Raw genomic sequence first — 19,050 nt, forward strand, 5'->3', positions numbered from 1 at the left:
TAAAAAATGACAGGCTTTTCTTGTCCAAAATCATTTTTCACACACATAAAGCTGTATATCTTGTGTGCTCTGCCTCCTTTTTGATATCCGCTGTGAAAACTTTAGTATGTATTGTTTTCAAGACATAAACGGAGCAGTCAAACTTTTTATAGAGGCTATTTCTACATAGATCTTTTTTATTTCTAATGCCTTACGTGAGCGCATAAATGCATACACATATACTCTAAATGCATTGCAAATGTTTTGTCGTGTTGCACATATTAATGTCTTTTGTTGCTATCTGGGTAACAATATTTCAATATTTCCTTTCATGCAGTGTGTGATAGAGATGTTTGTGGATGTACAAGGTCTGCAAGGTTATTGTGTCCCAAAAGAAAGAAGTGATTCTGAACTGAAGCGAGTCGTCAGTAATTCAGTCTCACTTCCTATGTAGGTTTGTAACTAATTTGCATAATGCCAGCCTGTGGTCTTGATTGGCTGAGCAGCGTCTCTTAGCTCCGCCCTCAAACACTGTAGTGTGTCTGAGACTGGAAGAGTTTGGTTCGTGTTGTTCATGTGGAGAAGACGCTGTTTTCTGAGATTGATACGGTAAAACCCACGCCATCGTGACTGTTCGTATCACTGAGATCAAGAGCTGAGATTCAGATATGATAATGAGCGTTTGCTTTCTGACCAATCAGAGCAGAGCAGCTCTCAGAGAGGCGGGGCTTAGAGAGACTGAAGCGTTTCAGACACTGAGAGAAAAGAGCTGACGCTGCACTGGAGATTATGAGGACATTAAAGTGATTTTGACCTTAGATGCGTGTAAACCTGTTGTAGGAGACTCTAAAATAACATTAGGAGCCTTTAAAATAGCATAAAGATGGAGTAATGAGCTCATGAGTGTGATGTCATAAGTTTTGACTCTTTTTTTTTTTTTTTTTCATAGTACTCTAAAATCATTTAGGGCCCTTCTTTAAGGCCTGTTTGGACAGTAAAGCTGTGTTTTGTTTTCTTAAAGAGGCCCTTTCACAAAGTCTTGATGTTGTTTCAGGCTCTACTAGAACAGGTTTTCCTGCTTGAATGTTGATTATTTGATTATTTTCCTCATATTCTCCATTGTTGCGGCTCCTCTCTTCCCAGTCTGTCAGTAACACTCTGTTTACTTCCTGTCTCTATGAAGCCCCTCCTTCTGAAAAGCACACTGTGCTCTGATTGGTCGGCTGGATCAGTGTGTTGTGATTGGTCGAGCGCTTCGAGTGTGTTTGGGAAATGTCCCGCCCCTTCCCATAACCGCCAGTTTAACACACTACTAACTAACTCAACCAGGCCCCGCCCCTTTATTCTGCGTATGAATTATTATAATGAGGAATATTGTGATGTGTTCGTTCCCGGAAGAAACTCAAGACTACAATGGAGGCGTTTCAGGAGTTCAGAAACACTGACACTGATATAGAGAATCAGACTTTGCAGAGCTTTATCATGATCAAACAGCAACATTACACACTGAAGACAGATGAAGATGTGAAGAAAGTAGGAAAGCTCCTCTTTAAACAGGGATGTTTGTGTTCTCTCATCAGGCTCTGACCACCGGCAGCATCCCGGGCTTCATAGACGTGGTGATGAACCTGAACTCTCCAGCTCTGCTGGAGGATAACCTCATCTGGCAGGCCAAGAGCGCTGGCAAACGCATCATCTTCTACGGCGACGACACGTGGGTTCGGCTCTTTCCCAAACACTTCATGGAGCACGACGGCACCACCTCGTTTTTCGTGTCCGACTACACCGAGGTGAGAGAGGAGCTGATATAGAGTCACGTTTAACGTTGTGGTGCTCTTCTGTCATTTGTGACCGAAAAATTGTACATTTGTTTTTATTTTTGTTTTTTTACTTCATCGGAATGGTACGAAACTTGGTAAAGGGTTTGGCACTTACTGTGTGAACACACCAAAATTCATGAACATGATTTGAACAGGTTAAATGGTTCTGATAAAAAATAGTCACACTTGAGCTCCTCGCGGTCAGAAATGAGCGCATTAGAAATGATGAGGCGAAGTTCCTCTAGTGGAAGCGTTTGGTACTGCAGCCGAACACACACTCACTGAAAGCTCATTTACTGAGATATTAAGCTCAAATTTTGAACACAATATTTTATATTTCATATAACAAATTTAAATAGTATTTTTGCACATTTTTCATAACAATAAATGTAAATTCAGTACATTCATTTTCACTTTTTTAAACTTTTTTCACTTCAGCAATAATCTGCCAAGTGTCGTCTTTGAAAATAAATCAAACTTAAATCTGTCGCTCTAATGCATTCAAGATTTACGACAGTTTAAGTTGGAGATTTAATTTTCAGGTCTATGCTCAAAAAGTAAATAAATGGATTATAAGTACAGCGTAAATATAATTTAGTACCATAAAATACCTTAAAAATACGAAATAAAAAAAATTAAATAAAAAACATTATCAAACTAAAATATAGTACATAAATTTAATTGAAATAAAAAAATAAGTTTTGGTCATTTTTGACAGACACGCGAAGAGCACCAGATGGTTAACAAATTTTTGCTGGCAAATAGAATTGTTTCAGTATAGGCAATTTCACAATAACATTTTTTCAAGGGGTCATGATTCCTCAAGCTTATGTTTGTTTTTGACCGAGTCTTAAGCTCTATTCGGACGGGACTAGTTTAACATGTAGAGATGGGGTACCAGAGCTTCTCAGTGATTTTAGTCCCGTCCGAATGTGCATCTCAGTGATCATGACGGACAATGTCAGTAAAGATTACAGCGACTTTTACCTTCAGTAAAAAGGTCTGAAAAAATCACTTCAGGTGATACTAATCCCGTGCGAATAGACCCGCTGTAAATATGTACATGAATATTCCGTCATTTCCTGTTTAAAAGTAGTTTTCCGCGGTTTTTCAAGTATGGAGACGCTTGAAAAAGCATCAGTTGTGTTCTAGACGCTGGAACGAGTCTGTGGCAAAACTCAAGTGTTTCACACACACCATCAGATCAGAGAGAAGATCGACAGCACTTGTTAGAGGCACGAAACATCTTTTAGCGTTAGATAAGTGTCTATTACCAACACAATCCAATCTGAAGTTCATTAATACATCGTTCGACCGGACAGATCTGTTTTATATATATAAATATAGGTTATGTGTGTTTGTGCACGTGATATCAGGAAGCAGCGTAACACACACATCGCAAATCGAGTTACTCTCCCACTTCTGCTAGTTTACTGAGATCTCTTATCCTGTGCGAATTGGCCATTAATATTACAGACGTCCTGTGGTAAAATTACATTACTCCATCAACCCTTGTAAAGTTAATCCCGTCCGAAGAGGGCTTTAAAGTCTTATTTCTTCTCACCCTCTCTCAGATTTTAACCTCTCGGTCTCGTTCCCTCAGGTGGACAATAACGTGACCCGTCACCTGGACGGCACGCTGAATCGGGACGACTGGGATATTCTGATCCTACATTACCTGGGTCTGGATCACATCGGGCACATCAGCGGACCCCACAGCTCCCTGATAGGACCCAAACTCATGGAGATGGATGACATCATCAAGAAGATTCACTCCTCGCTCATATCAAAGGTGAGTTTCAGCTTCTCTAAACCTCCTTTTCTTAAAGGGATAGTTCACCCAAAAATTAAAATTAGTCCATGATTTACTCACCCTGAACTCATCCTAGGTGTATATGACATCATTCTTTCAGACGAATACAATCAGAGTTATATAAAAAAAACATCCTGGCTCTTCCAAGCTTTATAATGGCAGTGAATGGGTTTTTGTTTTTGGAAGTCCATCAAAGTGCATCTATTCATGATTAAAGTGCTCGACACGGCTCTGCGGGGGTTAATAAAGGCCTTCTGAAGTGAAGCAATGCGTTTGTGTAAGAAAAATATTCATATTTGAAACTTTATCGACTAAAGTAACTAGCTTCCGGCATACGGCCAAAAGTCAGCATGAAAATAAAAGCCAATTCAAAATATTAAATGGGTGGTTGATTATGATTTCACTTTTCTAACTTTAGTTAGTGTGTAATGTTGCTGTTTGATCATAAACAACATCTGCAAAGTTACGACGCTCAAAGTTCAAAGCAAAGGGAGATATTTGCTTTTAAAGAAATCGCTTTTTAAGGACTACAACAAACGGCTGGTAGAGACTACACCACATTCCTCTCGGGTTAGTGACATCACCAACCCTAGAATTTACATAAACCCCGCCCCCGGGAACGTTATCATGACAGAATATGCTAATCAGTGACTAGAAGATAACTACACATAAGATACATAAATTCATCAACTAACCATTCAGAAATGTCCTGTTGCTTCTACATGTTGTCACTTCTTCTTGAGTCTCTCCATCATTGTCTGACTCCGATTTGAATATAAAAGGCAAAAAGTGTTTGAAATGTTCAGTGCATGTGTGTGTGAGGTAAAAGGACACAAGCTCTTGAAGCTCCGCCCCCTGTGCCGGGAGCAGCAGCTCATTTGCATTTAAAGGGACACACACAAAACAGTGCGTTTTTGCTCACCCTCAAAAAGTGACTGTTTTAAAGGTCCCGTATTATGCCCCTTTTCACAAGATGTAAAATAAGTCTCTGATGTCCCCAGAGTGTGTATGTGAAGTTTCAGCTCAAAATACCCAACAGATCATTTTTTACAGCATGTTTAAATTGTCATTTTTTGGGGCTCAGAAAAACGCGCTGTTTTAGTGTGTGCCCTTTAAATGCAAATAAGCTGCTGTGGACGACCCAGGGGGCGGAGCCTCACGAGCTCGCGCTCAGTCTCTCAGGACAATTTCATCTCACGGAATGATGATAATATCAGAAACTCTCAGTAACGGTGTTCATTTCGAGTCGGACAATAATGCCTACAGAGTCAGAGTGCTGTATAGAGATGGAACAGGTATAGTTTAGTAGTTTAATTACGGTTATTATAACGTATTTGTCATCTGCTTGTATGTATCCATTATTTATTAATAGCCTACAAGTCTGCTGTCTGAATGATGATCAAACATATACTGATGAGTTTAATAAAGTTTATTGTACATCACACAAAAGATGAAGCGTCAGTTTTACTTCAGAAAATCACCGTAAGAGCTGAGTAAACACAGTAAGTTATAAGAAGTGCGCAAGTACATAAACGTATTTCGGTAGAGTTGAGGGAGCATTCCTGTGGGCGGAGCTTAGTCAAAAAACGGTTCTAGTGACGTCATTAAAGAAGGAAGTAGAGGGATGTAGTCCAAACGAGCCGTTCGATGTAGGCGACTTCTGTTAAATAAAATATCTCGCTTGGCATTGAACTTTGAGCTTTATAATTTTACAGATATTATTTATACTCTAACAGCAACATTACACACTAACTCAAGTTTGAAACATGGGATCACGAAGAACGGGACCTTTAACATGCTATTTAAAAATATCTGTGGGGTATTTTGAGCTAAAACTTCACACACACACACTCATCTTGTGAAAAGGGGCATTACACCACCCCTTTAATATTTACAATAATATTAAAATAACACTGGTTTCAACACTAGCAAACCTCCACAGAAATCTCTCCGTCTATCTGTGCTTGTTTATATTTTTTTTAAGCTAAAAAGTTTGGTTAGTTGTTTTTTTGGCAGATGATGTGAATCTCAGTGATGTTTCACGCTGGATTTTACTGTATAAATAGGACAAACAGTGTTGCGTTCACATTATAGATCTCATAGTTGCCATGGAAACTCTCATATGAGAACTTAAAAACTTTCCAGACACATCAGTCACTCTCATTTCCAGTCATAAACGTTCAATACTCAGGCCTAAAACATCATTGTGTCGACGGTGAATGTAACCTGTAGTTCACGTCAGCGACTCTGCTCTGGGTAATTGCGTAATTGTGTAATTATGCACATTTATCTGTGTGAGATTCGCCCTGGCTGATTTACAGAATTACGTTTCACTTTAAAGTTTCACTTTGGCTCTACTAGAACAGGTTTTCCTGCTTGAATGTTGATTATTCTCCTCATATTCTCCATTGTTGCAGCTCCTCTCTTCCCAGTCTGTCAGTAACGCTCTGTTTACTTCCTGTCTCTATGAAGCCCCTCCTTCTGAAAAGCACACTGTGCTCTGATTGGTCGGCTGGATCAGTGTGTTGTGATTGGTCGAGCGCTTCGAGTGTGTTTGGGAAATGTCCCACCCCTTCCCATAACCGCCAGTTTAACACACTACTAACTAACTCAACCAGGCCCCGCCCCTTTATTCTGCGCATGAATTATTATAATGAGGAATATTGTGACGTGTTCGTTCCCGGAAGAAACTCAAGACTACAATGGAGGCGTTTCAGGAGTTCAGAAACACTGACACTGATATAGAGAAGAACTGTGGGACTTTGCAGAGCTTTATCATGATCAAACAGCAACATTACACACTGAAGACAGATGAAGATGCACTCATCTTTATTCCGTCACGAGGCCTAAATGCGCCTCTAGATTGGTGACATCTGTATAACCAGCTGCGTCCTACTTTAGCCCTGCTGCCCGTTATAATATCTGCATGTGAAATCTGTTCCCTCTGCAGGCGAGAGAGTTTAACTCCCTACAGGACCAGAGGAACACATCCAGCGCTCATTAATCATCACACAGATCTCATACAGGTTATGCAGAGCGCTGCCTTAAGTAACAATGAATTTTAGAACATGATAAAACGGTGCGTCAGTAACATCCACTGCAAGAACGACTTTCAGGAAAAATCACATTTACCTCGATCTATCGGGATGAAAGAGCTCAATGTACTATGAGAACAAAAAAAGAGCATTTATAGGGAGTAATAAGTACAGTCAAACCAAAAATTATTTAGACAGCAGATATAATTTTAGATATTTTTTTCCACTATAGTTCATTTATGAAAGTGAGGAGAGCAAAATAAAGCAAACTGTGACATATTATACCCAAAAATTCTTCATACAGTGACTACCAGTAAAATGTACAAAAATTTGGGAGCAAATATTATTCCGACACTTTGAGCTGATCATGTTTTGCTGAAGTGTTTTTTCTTTTTACACACAGACTGAACAAACTGAAGCATTGCTTGGTCATTGGTTGAGCTAAACTGGTATTATCTAATTGTGTAGTTACATTTAACATATATTCAGCATAATTCAGTAATGGTCTGGTAATGGACATAATATTAATATTATAGTATTATATAAATATATTATATCATAGTATAATATTATGGACAATAATAAAATGGACAAAACCAGTGAAATATAAACTGATTTGATAACTCTGAGTTCTTGTCATATTTTATTATTATTCCATCCACCCATACATCCATCCATCCATTTATCCATCCATCCATCCATCCATCCATCCATCCATCCATCCATCCATTTATCCATCCATCCATCCATCCATCCATCCATCCATCCATCCATCCATCCATCCATCCACCCATACATCCATCCATCCATTTATCCATCCATCCATCCATCCATCCATCCATTTATCCATCCATCCATCCATCCTTCCTTCCTTCCATCCATCCATCCATACATCATTTATCCATCCATCCATTTATCCATCCATCATCCATCCATCCATCCATCATTTATCCATCCATCCATCATTTATCCATCCATCCATCCATCCATCCATCTATCCATCCATCCATCCATCCATCCATTTATCCATCCATTTATCCATCCATTTATCCATCCATCCATCCATTTTTCCATCCATTTATCCATCCATTTATCCATCCATCCATCCATCCATCCATCCACCCATACATCCATCCATCCATTTATCCATCCATCCATCCATCCTTCCTTCCTTCCATCCATCCATCCATACATCATTTATCCATCCATCCATTTATCCATCCATCCATCCATCCATCCATACATCATTTATCCATCCATCCATTTATCCATCCATCCATCCATCCATCCATCCATCCATCCATACATCATTTATCCATCCATCCATTTATCCATCCATCATCCATCCATCCATCCATCATTTATCCATCCATCCATCATTTATCCATCCATCCATCCATCCATCCATCCATTTATCCATCCATCCATCCATCCATCCATCCATCCATCCATTTATCCATCCATTTATCCATCCATTTATCCATCCATTTATCCATCCATCCATTTTTCCATCCATTTATCCATCCATTTATCCATCCATCCATCCATCCATCCATCCATCCATCCACCCATACATCCATCCATCCATTTATCCATCCATCCATCCATCCTTCCTTCCATCCATCCATCCATACATCATTTATCCATCCATCCATTTATCCATCCATCCATCCATCCATCCATCCATCCATCCATTTATCCATCCATCCATCCATCCATCCATTTATCCATCCATTTATCCATCCATTTATCCATCCATCCATCCATCCTTCCTTCCTTCCTTCCTTCCTTCCATCCATCCATCCATTCATAATTTATCCATCCATTTATCCATCCATTTATCCATCCATTTATCCATCCATTTATCCATCCATCCTTCCTTCCTTCCTTCCTTCCTTCCTTCCTTCCTTCCTTCCTTCCTTCCATCCATCCATCCATCCATAATTTATCCATCCATGTATCCATCCATCCTTCCTTCCATCCATCCATCCATACATAATTTATCCATCCATCCATCCATTTATCCATCCATTTATCCATCCATCCATCCATCCATCCATCATTTATCCATCCATCCATTTATCCATCCTTCCTTCCTTCCTTCCTTCCTTCCTTCCTTCCTTCTGGAATTTATAAATGGAAAAGAAATTAAAAATAAAAACAATCAATTAAAATATATGAAGAGACTCGTGTAGTGTTATCGATTTTATGTCGTGTCCATTTCTCTGATCTAGGTGTCCTCATATTGATCTGAGAGTTGCTTTACACCTGTGGATGGTGGAAGTTGTCATGTTTCTGACTGCGATTCCTGCTTTCTCTCGCCCAACGGACGGCTTTAATTGGGCGTTTTGGGCTGCCATGCAAATTTTCAAGGTTTCGTTGGAAACTTTCAGTGGTGACTTTGAATAATGTTGTCTTGCTGATCTTGGAAGCTCAAATACAGCGTGAAATGATGTCTGGGAATACAGTTTCCTGCTCTCAGGGTTTCTCGCCTTAAAACCGGAGTTTCTGTACCCTAGTTGAATAGGAGATTTATTCCTCCCTGATATCTGTGTGAATCGAGCTCCGGGTGGGATTGTGTGCATGTAACGCAGGGGAGAGAGTTAGGTAGAGCGAGAGGAAATGAACAGATGAATTTGGTATCATGTTTTTATGCCTTGGAAAGTTACATATTTGGGCTTCTATGATGTATGGAACATTTCTTGTTCAATATTTTTCACCATGGTGAAGTCATTTAACATAATTTGGACATAATTTGGTTGCTAAAATAATAATAGGGATAAGAGTAATAAATGCACTAACAAATGTATTGCTCACTGTTAGTTTAACTAATGTTAACTAATGGGAGCTTATTGTAAAGTGTTACCCTATTATCTGTAATTATTGTAGATTTATTAAAGATTATTATATATATTTTTTGTATTTTTATTATTATTTATATTTTTTTGTGTATGTGGTGGACCCAGTGAAAATATTGGCAGAGTCAAATCTGAACTACGGGTCTTCTTAAAAAATCGTACTATTAGCCCTTTAATAATATTATTAATAATAATATTTTATGATCTTTATGGTTAGTAATGATACTGTTTTTTGAGCCCTGATTTTATATTAGTTTTATTAATGTTAAATTAGCTTTTATTTTTTACATTTTTAGTTTTCATGTTAATCATAATTTTAGTGGCTTTGTTATGTGCTTTTGTCATTTTGTTAATTTAGTTAAAAAAAATATATTTAGGTTTAATTTATTTTCATTTTTATTTCAGTTTTAGTTTTTTTGTTTTTTTATTTCCAGTTAATAATTGAAATGCTTCAACTTTAAATAAGGTGCCAGGCTAACATTTATCATTTCGTTTACTTTAAGTTTTTTTTTTTCAAATAATATTAAATATTTTATTTAATTTCAGCTTTATTTCAATTAACAGAAATGTTTTTAAAAGTTTTAGTTCATGATAATAACACTGACCTTTACACAAAACAGTTCTGGCTTCATTTCTGGTTGTGCACAAGACTCACTTGTTCAGTGATGGATTCATAAGTCTGAATCACATCCATAACTCACACGTTCATGTCTTTTTTCATTGTCTGTTCATTTTGGACCCTGCTGACACACATTGTGTTCTTTTACTCATTCCTCTCTTTCTGTCTTGCCTTCGCTCTCATTACCTGTGAAACACATTGTGCAGGTCCTCGTCCCCTGAGATCAGCGGGTCATTCTTCTCCTCTGCTCTTCTTTAACCAGCATGTTTTCTGCTCATTTTTCATCCATGTAGAAGCAGAGGAACAGGCCGTCAGGAGCAGTGGCCTCGACACGATTAATCGTTCAGAGATCAAGATCTCGATTCAAACACCCTTGCTAAATGACGACGATTCACTCGTGTCTATTAAACCTTTGACAAAATCAAGAGACAACAAGTGACCGTTAAATATTCATTGAATCATTGAATCATTCATTCAAGAGATTTGTTTAAAAACACTGATTCATCTGGTAATGAAACAAGTGAAGTCTTTATGAGTGAGTCATTGAATCATTCATTCAAGAGATTTGTTTAAAAACACTGATTCATCCAGCAATAATATAGCAAAGTCTTTATAAGTGAGTCATTGAATCATTCACTCGAGAGATTTGTTTAAAAACACTGATTCATCTGGTAATGAAACAAGTGAAGTCTTTATGAGTGAGTCATTGTAACATTCACTCAAGAGATTTGTTTAAAAACACTGATTCATCCAGCAATAATATAGCAAAGTCTTTATGAGTGAGTCATTGAATCATTCATTCAAGAGATTTGTTTAAAAACACTGATTCATCCAGCAATAATATAGCAAAGTCTTTATAAGTGAGTCATTGAATCATTCACTCGAGAGATTTGTTTAAAAACACTGATTCATCCAGCAATAATATAGCAAAGTCTTTATAAGTGAGTCATTGAATCATTCACTCGAGAGATTTGTTTAAAAACACTGATTCATCCAGCAATAATATAGCAAAGTCTTTATGAGTGAGTCATTGAATCATTCACTCGAGAGATTTGTTTAAAAACACTGATTCATCCAGCAATAATATAGCAAAGTCTTTATGAGTGAGTCATTGAATCATTCACTCGAGAGATTTGTTTAAAAACACTGATTCATCCAGCAATAATATAGCAAAGTCTTTATGAGTGAGTCATTGAATAATTCATTCAAGAGATTTGTTTAAAAACACTGATTCATCTGGTAATGAAACAAGTGAAGTCTTTATGAGTGAGCCATTGAATCATTCATTCAAGAGATTTGTTTAAAAACACTGATTCATCCAGCAATAATATAGCAAAGTCTTTATAAGTGAGTCATTGTAACATTCACTCAAGAGATTTGTTTAAAAACACTGATTCATCCAGCAATAATATAGCAAAGTCTTTATAAGTGAGTCATTGAATCATTCACTCGAGAGATTTGTTTAAAAACACTGATTCATCTGGTAATGAAACAAGTGAAGTCTTTATGAGTGAGCCATTGAATCATTCATTTAGATATATATATATATATTTTTAATTCAAAGTAATCAAATCTTTTTAAATAGACCGCAGCAATTATCAATGTGTCAGAACCTTTAGTAAATCACATGTAATTTTGTTTAGATGTCTCTCCGGATTCGTGTGAGAATCATGATCTCGGTTTTAAACACACACAAAAAAAATGTGATTTTCAGTTTATCCAGAATCGTGCAGCTCTAGATTTTAGTGTATAAAACGCATCTGGTACATGCAAACACAGTTTCTGCTCACTGTATCAGCGCTATACTGCTGCCTTACTGTCATCATTGTTTAAGAGTGGCAAAGGATCATGGGAAAATGGCCCGTCAGCATTAGTGCAGCCTTCAGATCCTCCACTAATAGGTAAAGCTAATTTGAAATAAAAAGCTCCACTAATTTTCACAGTTTATGTGTTTCAGGCCTGCAGAGTCTCAGTAATGCTGGCCCAAACTACCTTTCCTGCAATTACTGTACAATGAATATGGCTTGAAGCTTGTGAGGTTCATAAATGATTATACCTATTTCTGTTCCACTTATCAACTTGTGAACCGAAGCGGATGTCAAGATGCCCAGCGATTTATTTCGGTCTGTCACTCACACAGAACTATCGTATGAATTTAGAATAAAGTCACATTTTGTGATGCTTTCATGGCTCTTTATTGTCATTTTGCCTTCGAATCCATTCATTAAAATTGAATTGAGAGTTTGTGCAGTTCTTCACAAATGTATCTTTTTGTATTACAAAACAATAAATGTTTATGGCTTTAGAAGGACATGGTAGGAAATAAATAATTTCAGTTTAACTTTTAATTTAAACTGATGCCAGCATTCACAGATTAAATATGTTTTTAATTTCAAGGTTTCTTGTAAAACTACTATACACTGCCGTTCAAAGTTTTGGAGCCAGAAAGACTTTTATGTTTTTGAAAGAAGTCTCTTCTGCTCACCGAGGCTGCTTTTAATTTAATTAAAAATACAGTCAAAAATGTGAAATGTTTTTGTAATTTAAATCAGCAGTTTTCTATGTGAATATATAGTAAAGTGTAATTTATTCCGGTGATCAAAGCTGAATTTTCAGCATCATTACTCCAGTCTTCAGTGTCACATGATCCTTCAGAAATCATTCTAACATGTGACCCTGGATCACGTCACCAGTCTCGAGTCGCACGGGTATATCTGTGGCAATAGCCAACAATACATTGTATGGGTCAAAATTATCGATTTTTCTTTCATGCCAAAAATCATCAGGATCATGTTCCATGAAGATATTTAGTAAATTTCCTACCGTAAATATATAAAACATGTATTTTTGTGAGTGAATGCAGCACAATCGCCAACATAAATGAACAACTTTAAAGGAGATTTTCTCAATGTTTCGATTTTTTTGCACCCTCAGATTCCAGATTTACAATAGTTGTATCTCGACCAAATATTTATGGAAGTAAAATAATGCCAAATGTTTTTGAAACAAAAAAGCCTGTTGAATTGCACTACTTGAAAAAATATGCATTGCATTTACCATGCTTGCATTTTAATGCATTGTATTTTCAGGGCTTGCATTTCTATGGGCTGAAATTCAACATGGTTGAATATTTAAGCTGTGAATATTTCAATTATTTCTGAGATGCTTTTGGACAGACGAGATTCGGTTTAACATGTTCATTCTGTGACTTCCTGTCTGTGTTTCTCATGGGTGGACTAAACTGTAGAAACCATCACAACTAATGAGATTTCTCACATATTTCTCTCTCTCTTTTACTCTGCTTGTTTTTCTTTTTTTCTTTTTCATATCTTTTTTTATGTTTATGTTTTTTATGCAAATATTATACATTTATTTAAAAAAATATATATAAAAAAATATATAATTTAAAATGCATTATAAATAAAATATAATAAAATGTATATTTATTATTATTAAATAATATAATTCATTATTCTCATATCATTATTGTTATTGGATTATAATAAAATATACTTTTTATTATTAAACATGTTCATTTATATAATCACATTCACTTGTTTTAATGAAATTATCATTTTATTATTATTAATAATAATAAATTATATGATGTATAATTATAAAACTTATTAATGTTATTGCATTATAATAAAATATCAGTTTTATTATCGTAAATTGTCATTATGTAATCACATTCACTTATCATGTTATTATGAAATGATCATATATTAAAAGCAATTGTTATTGTTATTAAATTACATAATATATGATTATCAAACATAATATTTGTAATCATTTTTGTTGTTATTGCATTATAATATAATATAAATAGTATTATTAGAAATGGTCATTCATGTAATCGCATTCACTAATCATGTTCTTCTTATTATGAAATGATCATCTATTAAAATTTCTATGTATATGTATCATTATGTATATCTATCTTTAAAAACAATAAATTTATATATGGTTTGGAGATTGATTCATGCATATCTTTGATGGATTTAAAGTCTGGCCGCATCTGTGTGTTCACACACACACTGACTTCTCTGTGTAATTACATGCAGATCTCTCGTTCGTCTGGGTTTGGGCCGAAGTATGCGGAGAGTAACGGTCATGTTTACCGTAAGATGATTTTATGATTCATAACCTGAGGAAAGCTGGTCCTCCTGCATGAATACTGCAGCGCTGCGAGACCTTGCACGTTCCTCTGAGTTTAAATGGAAATCGCACAGTAATGGACGGCATTGAAAGTCCGTCATTGAGGTGACTGAGCGCTCGCCGTGACCTTTGACCCCTCGTTTCAGACGCCTGTAGACCAGAGCCATAACTCTGCCCCAGAGCATCATGGGTAAAGATCCTGACTCAAGGACTTCACTGCTAAACTCTTATAATGATGTTGTTTTAACACTTTAACACTTCAGTGACATTAATGCACTAGATATCATCATCTAACAATGAGCAATCATTTCATTTCTACATATACTAATACATTTTAACATAACTTGTATAAATTAATTTATGATTGTGATTATTATATAATGAATATTAATTATTGTAGTTAATATTAATACTAATAGCTGCCTATAATAGATTTTATTGTTTTTTTTGTTGTTGTTTTTTTACATATACCAATACATTTTTTACTGATTATTGGTAATAATAATAATAAATATTAATTATTGTAGTTAATATTAATACTAATAGCTGCCTATAATATATTTTATTGTTTTTGTTTGTTTTTTGTTTTACATATACCAATACATTTTTTACTGATTATTGGTAATAATAATAATAAATATTAATTATTGTAGTTATTATTAGTACTAGTAGCTAGCAATAATAATAATAAACTATATATTTTACATTAAAAAAAATATATATATTTCAGCTAAGGCAACATTTCCCATTTTCATTTAGTTTAATTTGATGCACTAATATAACTAAAACTGAAATAAAAATGAATAAAAACTATATATATAAAAAAAAATAAAATAAAAATAAAAAAAATAATATATATATATATATATATATATATATATATATATATATATATATATATATATATATATATATAAATATAAATACAATTATTTTATTTTTTACAAAAACACAACAAAACTACTAAAACTTTAACTTAACTGAAATGAAAATGGAAATTATGAATATTCAAAATATTAAGAAAAACTATAATAGTATCTCAGTGGTAATAAAATTACGCGATTTAGTCGTTTTTTTTACAGAAAGTCAGTTCTCAAAATGACAATCAGTCTTTGACATTTGAATAAGCGCATGTGTGAATTCTACGTCGAGAGGAAAGTAGAATTAGAATTGCTCCTGTCATGTTCCACATGTAATGGCTGAGCTCCTGCTCTAAAGCGCCTGTAATTCCTCAGGTTTCTCTGAAAGAGTTATTAAACGGCACTCCACGTCTTTCACTCCTGTACCGTTTTCCATTTCCACATTTCCCTCGCTTTCCTCTTGCAGCTCGCTCCTTTTCTCCAACCAAACCGCTCTATCCTGAAGTCAGAAATCACTTAATAATAGTCCGTTTGATTCAGTCACTTCTGAACAAATCACTCAGATAAATTCACACGCGTCTCTGTTTCTCTCGTCTCCAGAAACTCCCGGCGGCTGCTTGATGTTGAATTATTTTACAAAAGCTCTTTTTGGTACAGTGTCGCCTTTCTTTATTAGTTTTGTTCTGCTTTAAGCTTCCTAGGATTAAATCATGAGGGGAAATGCTCTATTTTCAGTGTGTTTTAATGATGACAACAGTAAATCCCCTTATACAAACTCTTTATGTATATTCTTACGCTGTTCTTTATCTTTAACCCTGTGATATGAACACGTTACAGCCTGAGACTCCCGATCTCATTACTGCAGCTCACTTTATGTGTGTTTTTAATATGCTTTAAGACAAACCATGTGTAAATTCATAAGTCGACTCCATTGCTGAGTATTTCCTCCTTAAAACTGCAGTGAACCAAAGACAGTCTCAAAAACACACTTTGAAATCGCTGGTGTTTCTGACGTCACAAACTACCTTGAAACCAATCAGATCAACGTGTGATCGTCAACCAGTGGATCTCTGAGCTGAGCGAGTGAGTGGAGGCGGGGCTCATCTGCATATTCATAGAACCGTGCATACTAAATGAGGCAAGGGTGTCGAGTTACATTCAAGATATTGTAAGGCATGAAGACATTTTTCACAGGAAAACAAACAAACATTCAAATGTCTTTTTGATGATCAAATATGAGTTAAAATTAGGGTGAAATTATTGACCCCCAGGGGGACTTTAAATACAGATACATTTACGGGAGATGCAAAATGACTTAAGTCTATTTTTCTGAAAGATTTATCAAAATTAAGTGAGTTTATGATTAAAAAAAATTGATTATTTTCATAGCCCATTAACAGATATTTTTTCTTGTTTTAAGAAACATTTAGAAAAAATTTAAGAAAAAAAAAACTAAATGAAATTTCTTAAAACAAGAAAAGATATCTATTAATGGGGGTAAGAACATTTTGCTCTGGTTTTAATAATATACACTTATTTCTGAAATCAAAACTTGCCAGCAATCTACTGTACGCTGGTTTAAGGCATTAGCTTTTGTTTACCAGCTTAAACAAATGCAAAACCCTTTTTAAATCTTTAAATCTAAATTTGCACACAAAAAAAAAATCAAATAATAAATTAATTGTATTTTTCTGTTTCTATTATATTATAATTGTGTTAGTAGAACTACAATTCTAATTATATATTTTGTAATCTTTTATTTGCTACTTTTCAGATGCCGTGATGTTTAACGTGTGACACCTGACACTGTTTAACTTGTGCCTGACAGTGATGTGTTGGTCAATCACAGCATATTCAGATTTTCCTCAGCTAATGTGCGCTTAGCGTAAATCACACCTGTCAGTGCACGCTAATATTTCACCACAGTGCTGGCGGGTAATAGGCCGCGAGTGGTGTTTCAGATGTCTTTATTCAGGCGTCCTGTCATTAGCGTGTGTTAGCTGAAGCGGGGGGGAAGGCTAGTCATTAGCATGCGTTTAGTGGACTCATGAATATCTAAACCGGAGGACTTGTTGTTAGCGTAGCATCATTAGTGTAGTGTTAGGGCTCAGAGTGAGCGTTTCCAGCTGTGGTGGCGTAGGAGTGTGTGTGTGTGTGCGTGAGGGAATCAAGTGGCCTGAGAGACTATTTGATGTGAAACAGAGCTGATCGTCCCTGTCCCTGATGTGTGTGTGTGTGTGTGTGTGTGAGAGAGAGAGAGAGACCTCAGTGATTTGCTCCAGTGAAGAGGACAGCAATCCAGCGTCTCTCACACACTCTCACTTCCTCTTGTAGACACAAACACACACAATTACACTGCGTAATCTCCTGAAAACTGACAAGAAATGATCGTGTTTGGTCTGTTAGGAGTTTGCAAGATCAAGAAATGATTCTCGAGCATCAAATCATCATATTAGAGTGATTTCTGAAGGATCATGTGACACTGAAGACTGGAGTAATGATGCTGAAAATTCAGCTTTGATCACAGGAATAAATTACACTTTACTATATATTCACATAGAAAACAGATGATTTACACTGTAATAATATTTCACAATTTTACTGTTTTTATCGTATTTTTGATCAAATAAATGAAGATTTGTTGTGCGTTAGAGACTTTTCAAAAACCTAAAGAAATTCTCACCAACACCAAACTTTTATATGGGTGGGTGTGTGTGTGTGTGTGTGTGTGTATATGTATATACATTATGTGTGTATATGTATATATTTGTGTGTGTGTGTGTATTATTTTTATTTTTTTGTACAGTATCAAACATAAAATAAATGGTGATAAAAATATACACAAAGACAAAACACTTCAAAAATTCCATTTCCAAAATTCCAAAATTCAAATTCAGATTCAAAATTCAAAAATCACTTTTTGAAATTTTTTTTTCTTTCTGCTGGCTATTTTTTTTACATTTTTCAGCCCAGACCCAGACTTCAGTCTTAAAATACAATAATTCATCATATAAAAATCTGAATTATTACAGATTGATCTAGTCTCGCGTAACCAGACCTTCTGTCACACCTTTTCTTGGCCAAGGACCGCAAGAGGACGTTTGACTGACATGTAACACAACCAATCACAATTCGTTTTATTCTGCGTCATGTTTAGGGGCGTGGCCATATAATGTCGATGTCCCTACAGTAACAGACCTGCGTGCATCTAATGAATTATTCATCAAGAACGTTGTGCAAGTTTACTGCAACAATGGACCCGCAAACTTCACATACTTTTGTTTCCAGGCGGACCGATAAAGAATGCAACACACACACACACACACACACACACACACACACACACACACACACACACACACACACACACACCTCCCGGACATCCTGCAGAATTCACTCAATCAGATTGCGACTTCGAAACTCCTGAAGTGTTTCCAGAAAACTGTTCCATATGCATCAGAATATATATAATATCATAGATTTTCTCTTCAATATATGTGTCTGTGCATCTGTATAATTTGACTTTTTATTTTTATTTTTATTTTTATGTCATCTAAATATTTTATTATTAATTAAAAAAATGTTTTTTGATTAATAATAGAAGTATTAATATATGAAACATTTTAGTTTTTCATCTGTGTGTTTCAGGAATCTGAAGGGACGCTGCCCAACCTGCTGGTTGTGTGTGGAGATCACGGCATGTCTGAAACCGGCAGTCACGGCGGATCGTCGGAAGCGGAAATCAGCACGCCACTCGTGCTCATTAGCCCCGCCTTCAGGAGGAAGGGTGAGTAGACATTCTGCCCCTTCTGTCTCCCAATTTGTGTTTCCACAGTATGAAGGTTAGATCTTACGGATTTATGAATGAACCGCTCTTAGGGCGCTTTCATACACTCGGTGCAATGCAG

General features: G+C 35.8%; 1 protein-coding gene across 1 annotated transcript in view; it reads left to right on the forward strand.

Annotated features, from left to right (window-relative positions):
• The window catches only part of pigg (phosphatidylinositol glycan anchor biosynthesis class G (EMM blood group)), a 144,511-nt gene that overhangs the window by 19,520 nt on the left and 105,941 nt on the right, over positions 1-19,050 (forward strand). Inside the window, exons 3-5 of the mRNA XM_084133084.1 lie at positions 1,560-1,769; positions 3,403-3,591; positions 18,791-18,929. Of these exons, the coding sequence (XP_083989210.1) occupies positions 1,560-1,769; positions 3,403-3,591; positions 18,791-18,929 (538 nt within the window). The remainder of the gene's footprint in view (positions 1-1,559; positions 1,770-3,402; positions 3,592-18,790; positions 18,930-19,050) is intronic.

This window comes from Abramis brama, assembly GCF_963993115.1.
Source record: "Abramis brama genome assembly, chromosome: 13".
In the NCBI taxonomy this organism is placed as follows: Eukaryota; Metazoa; Chordata; class Actinopteri; order Cypriniformes; family Leuciscidae; genus Abramis; species Abramis brama.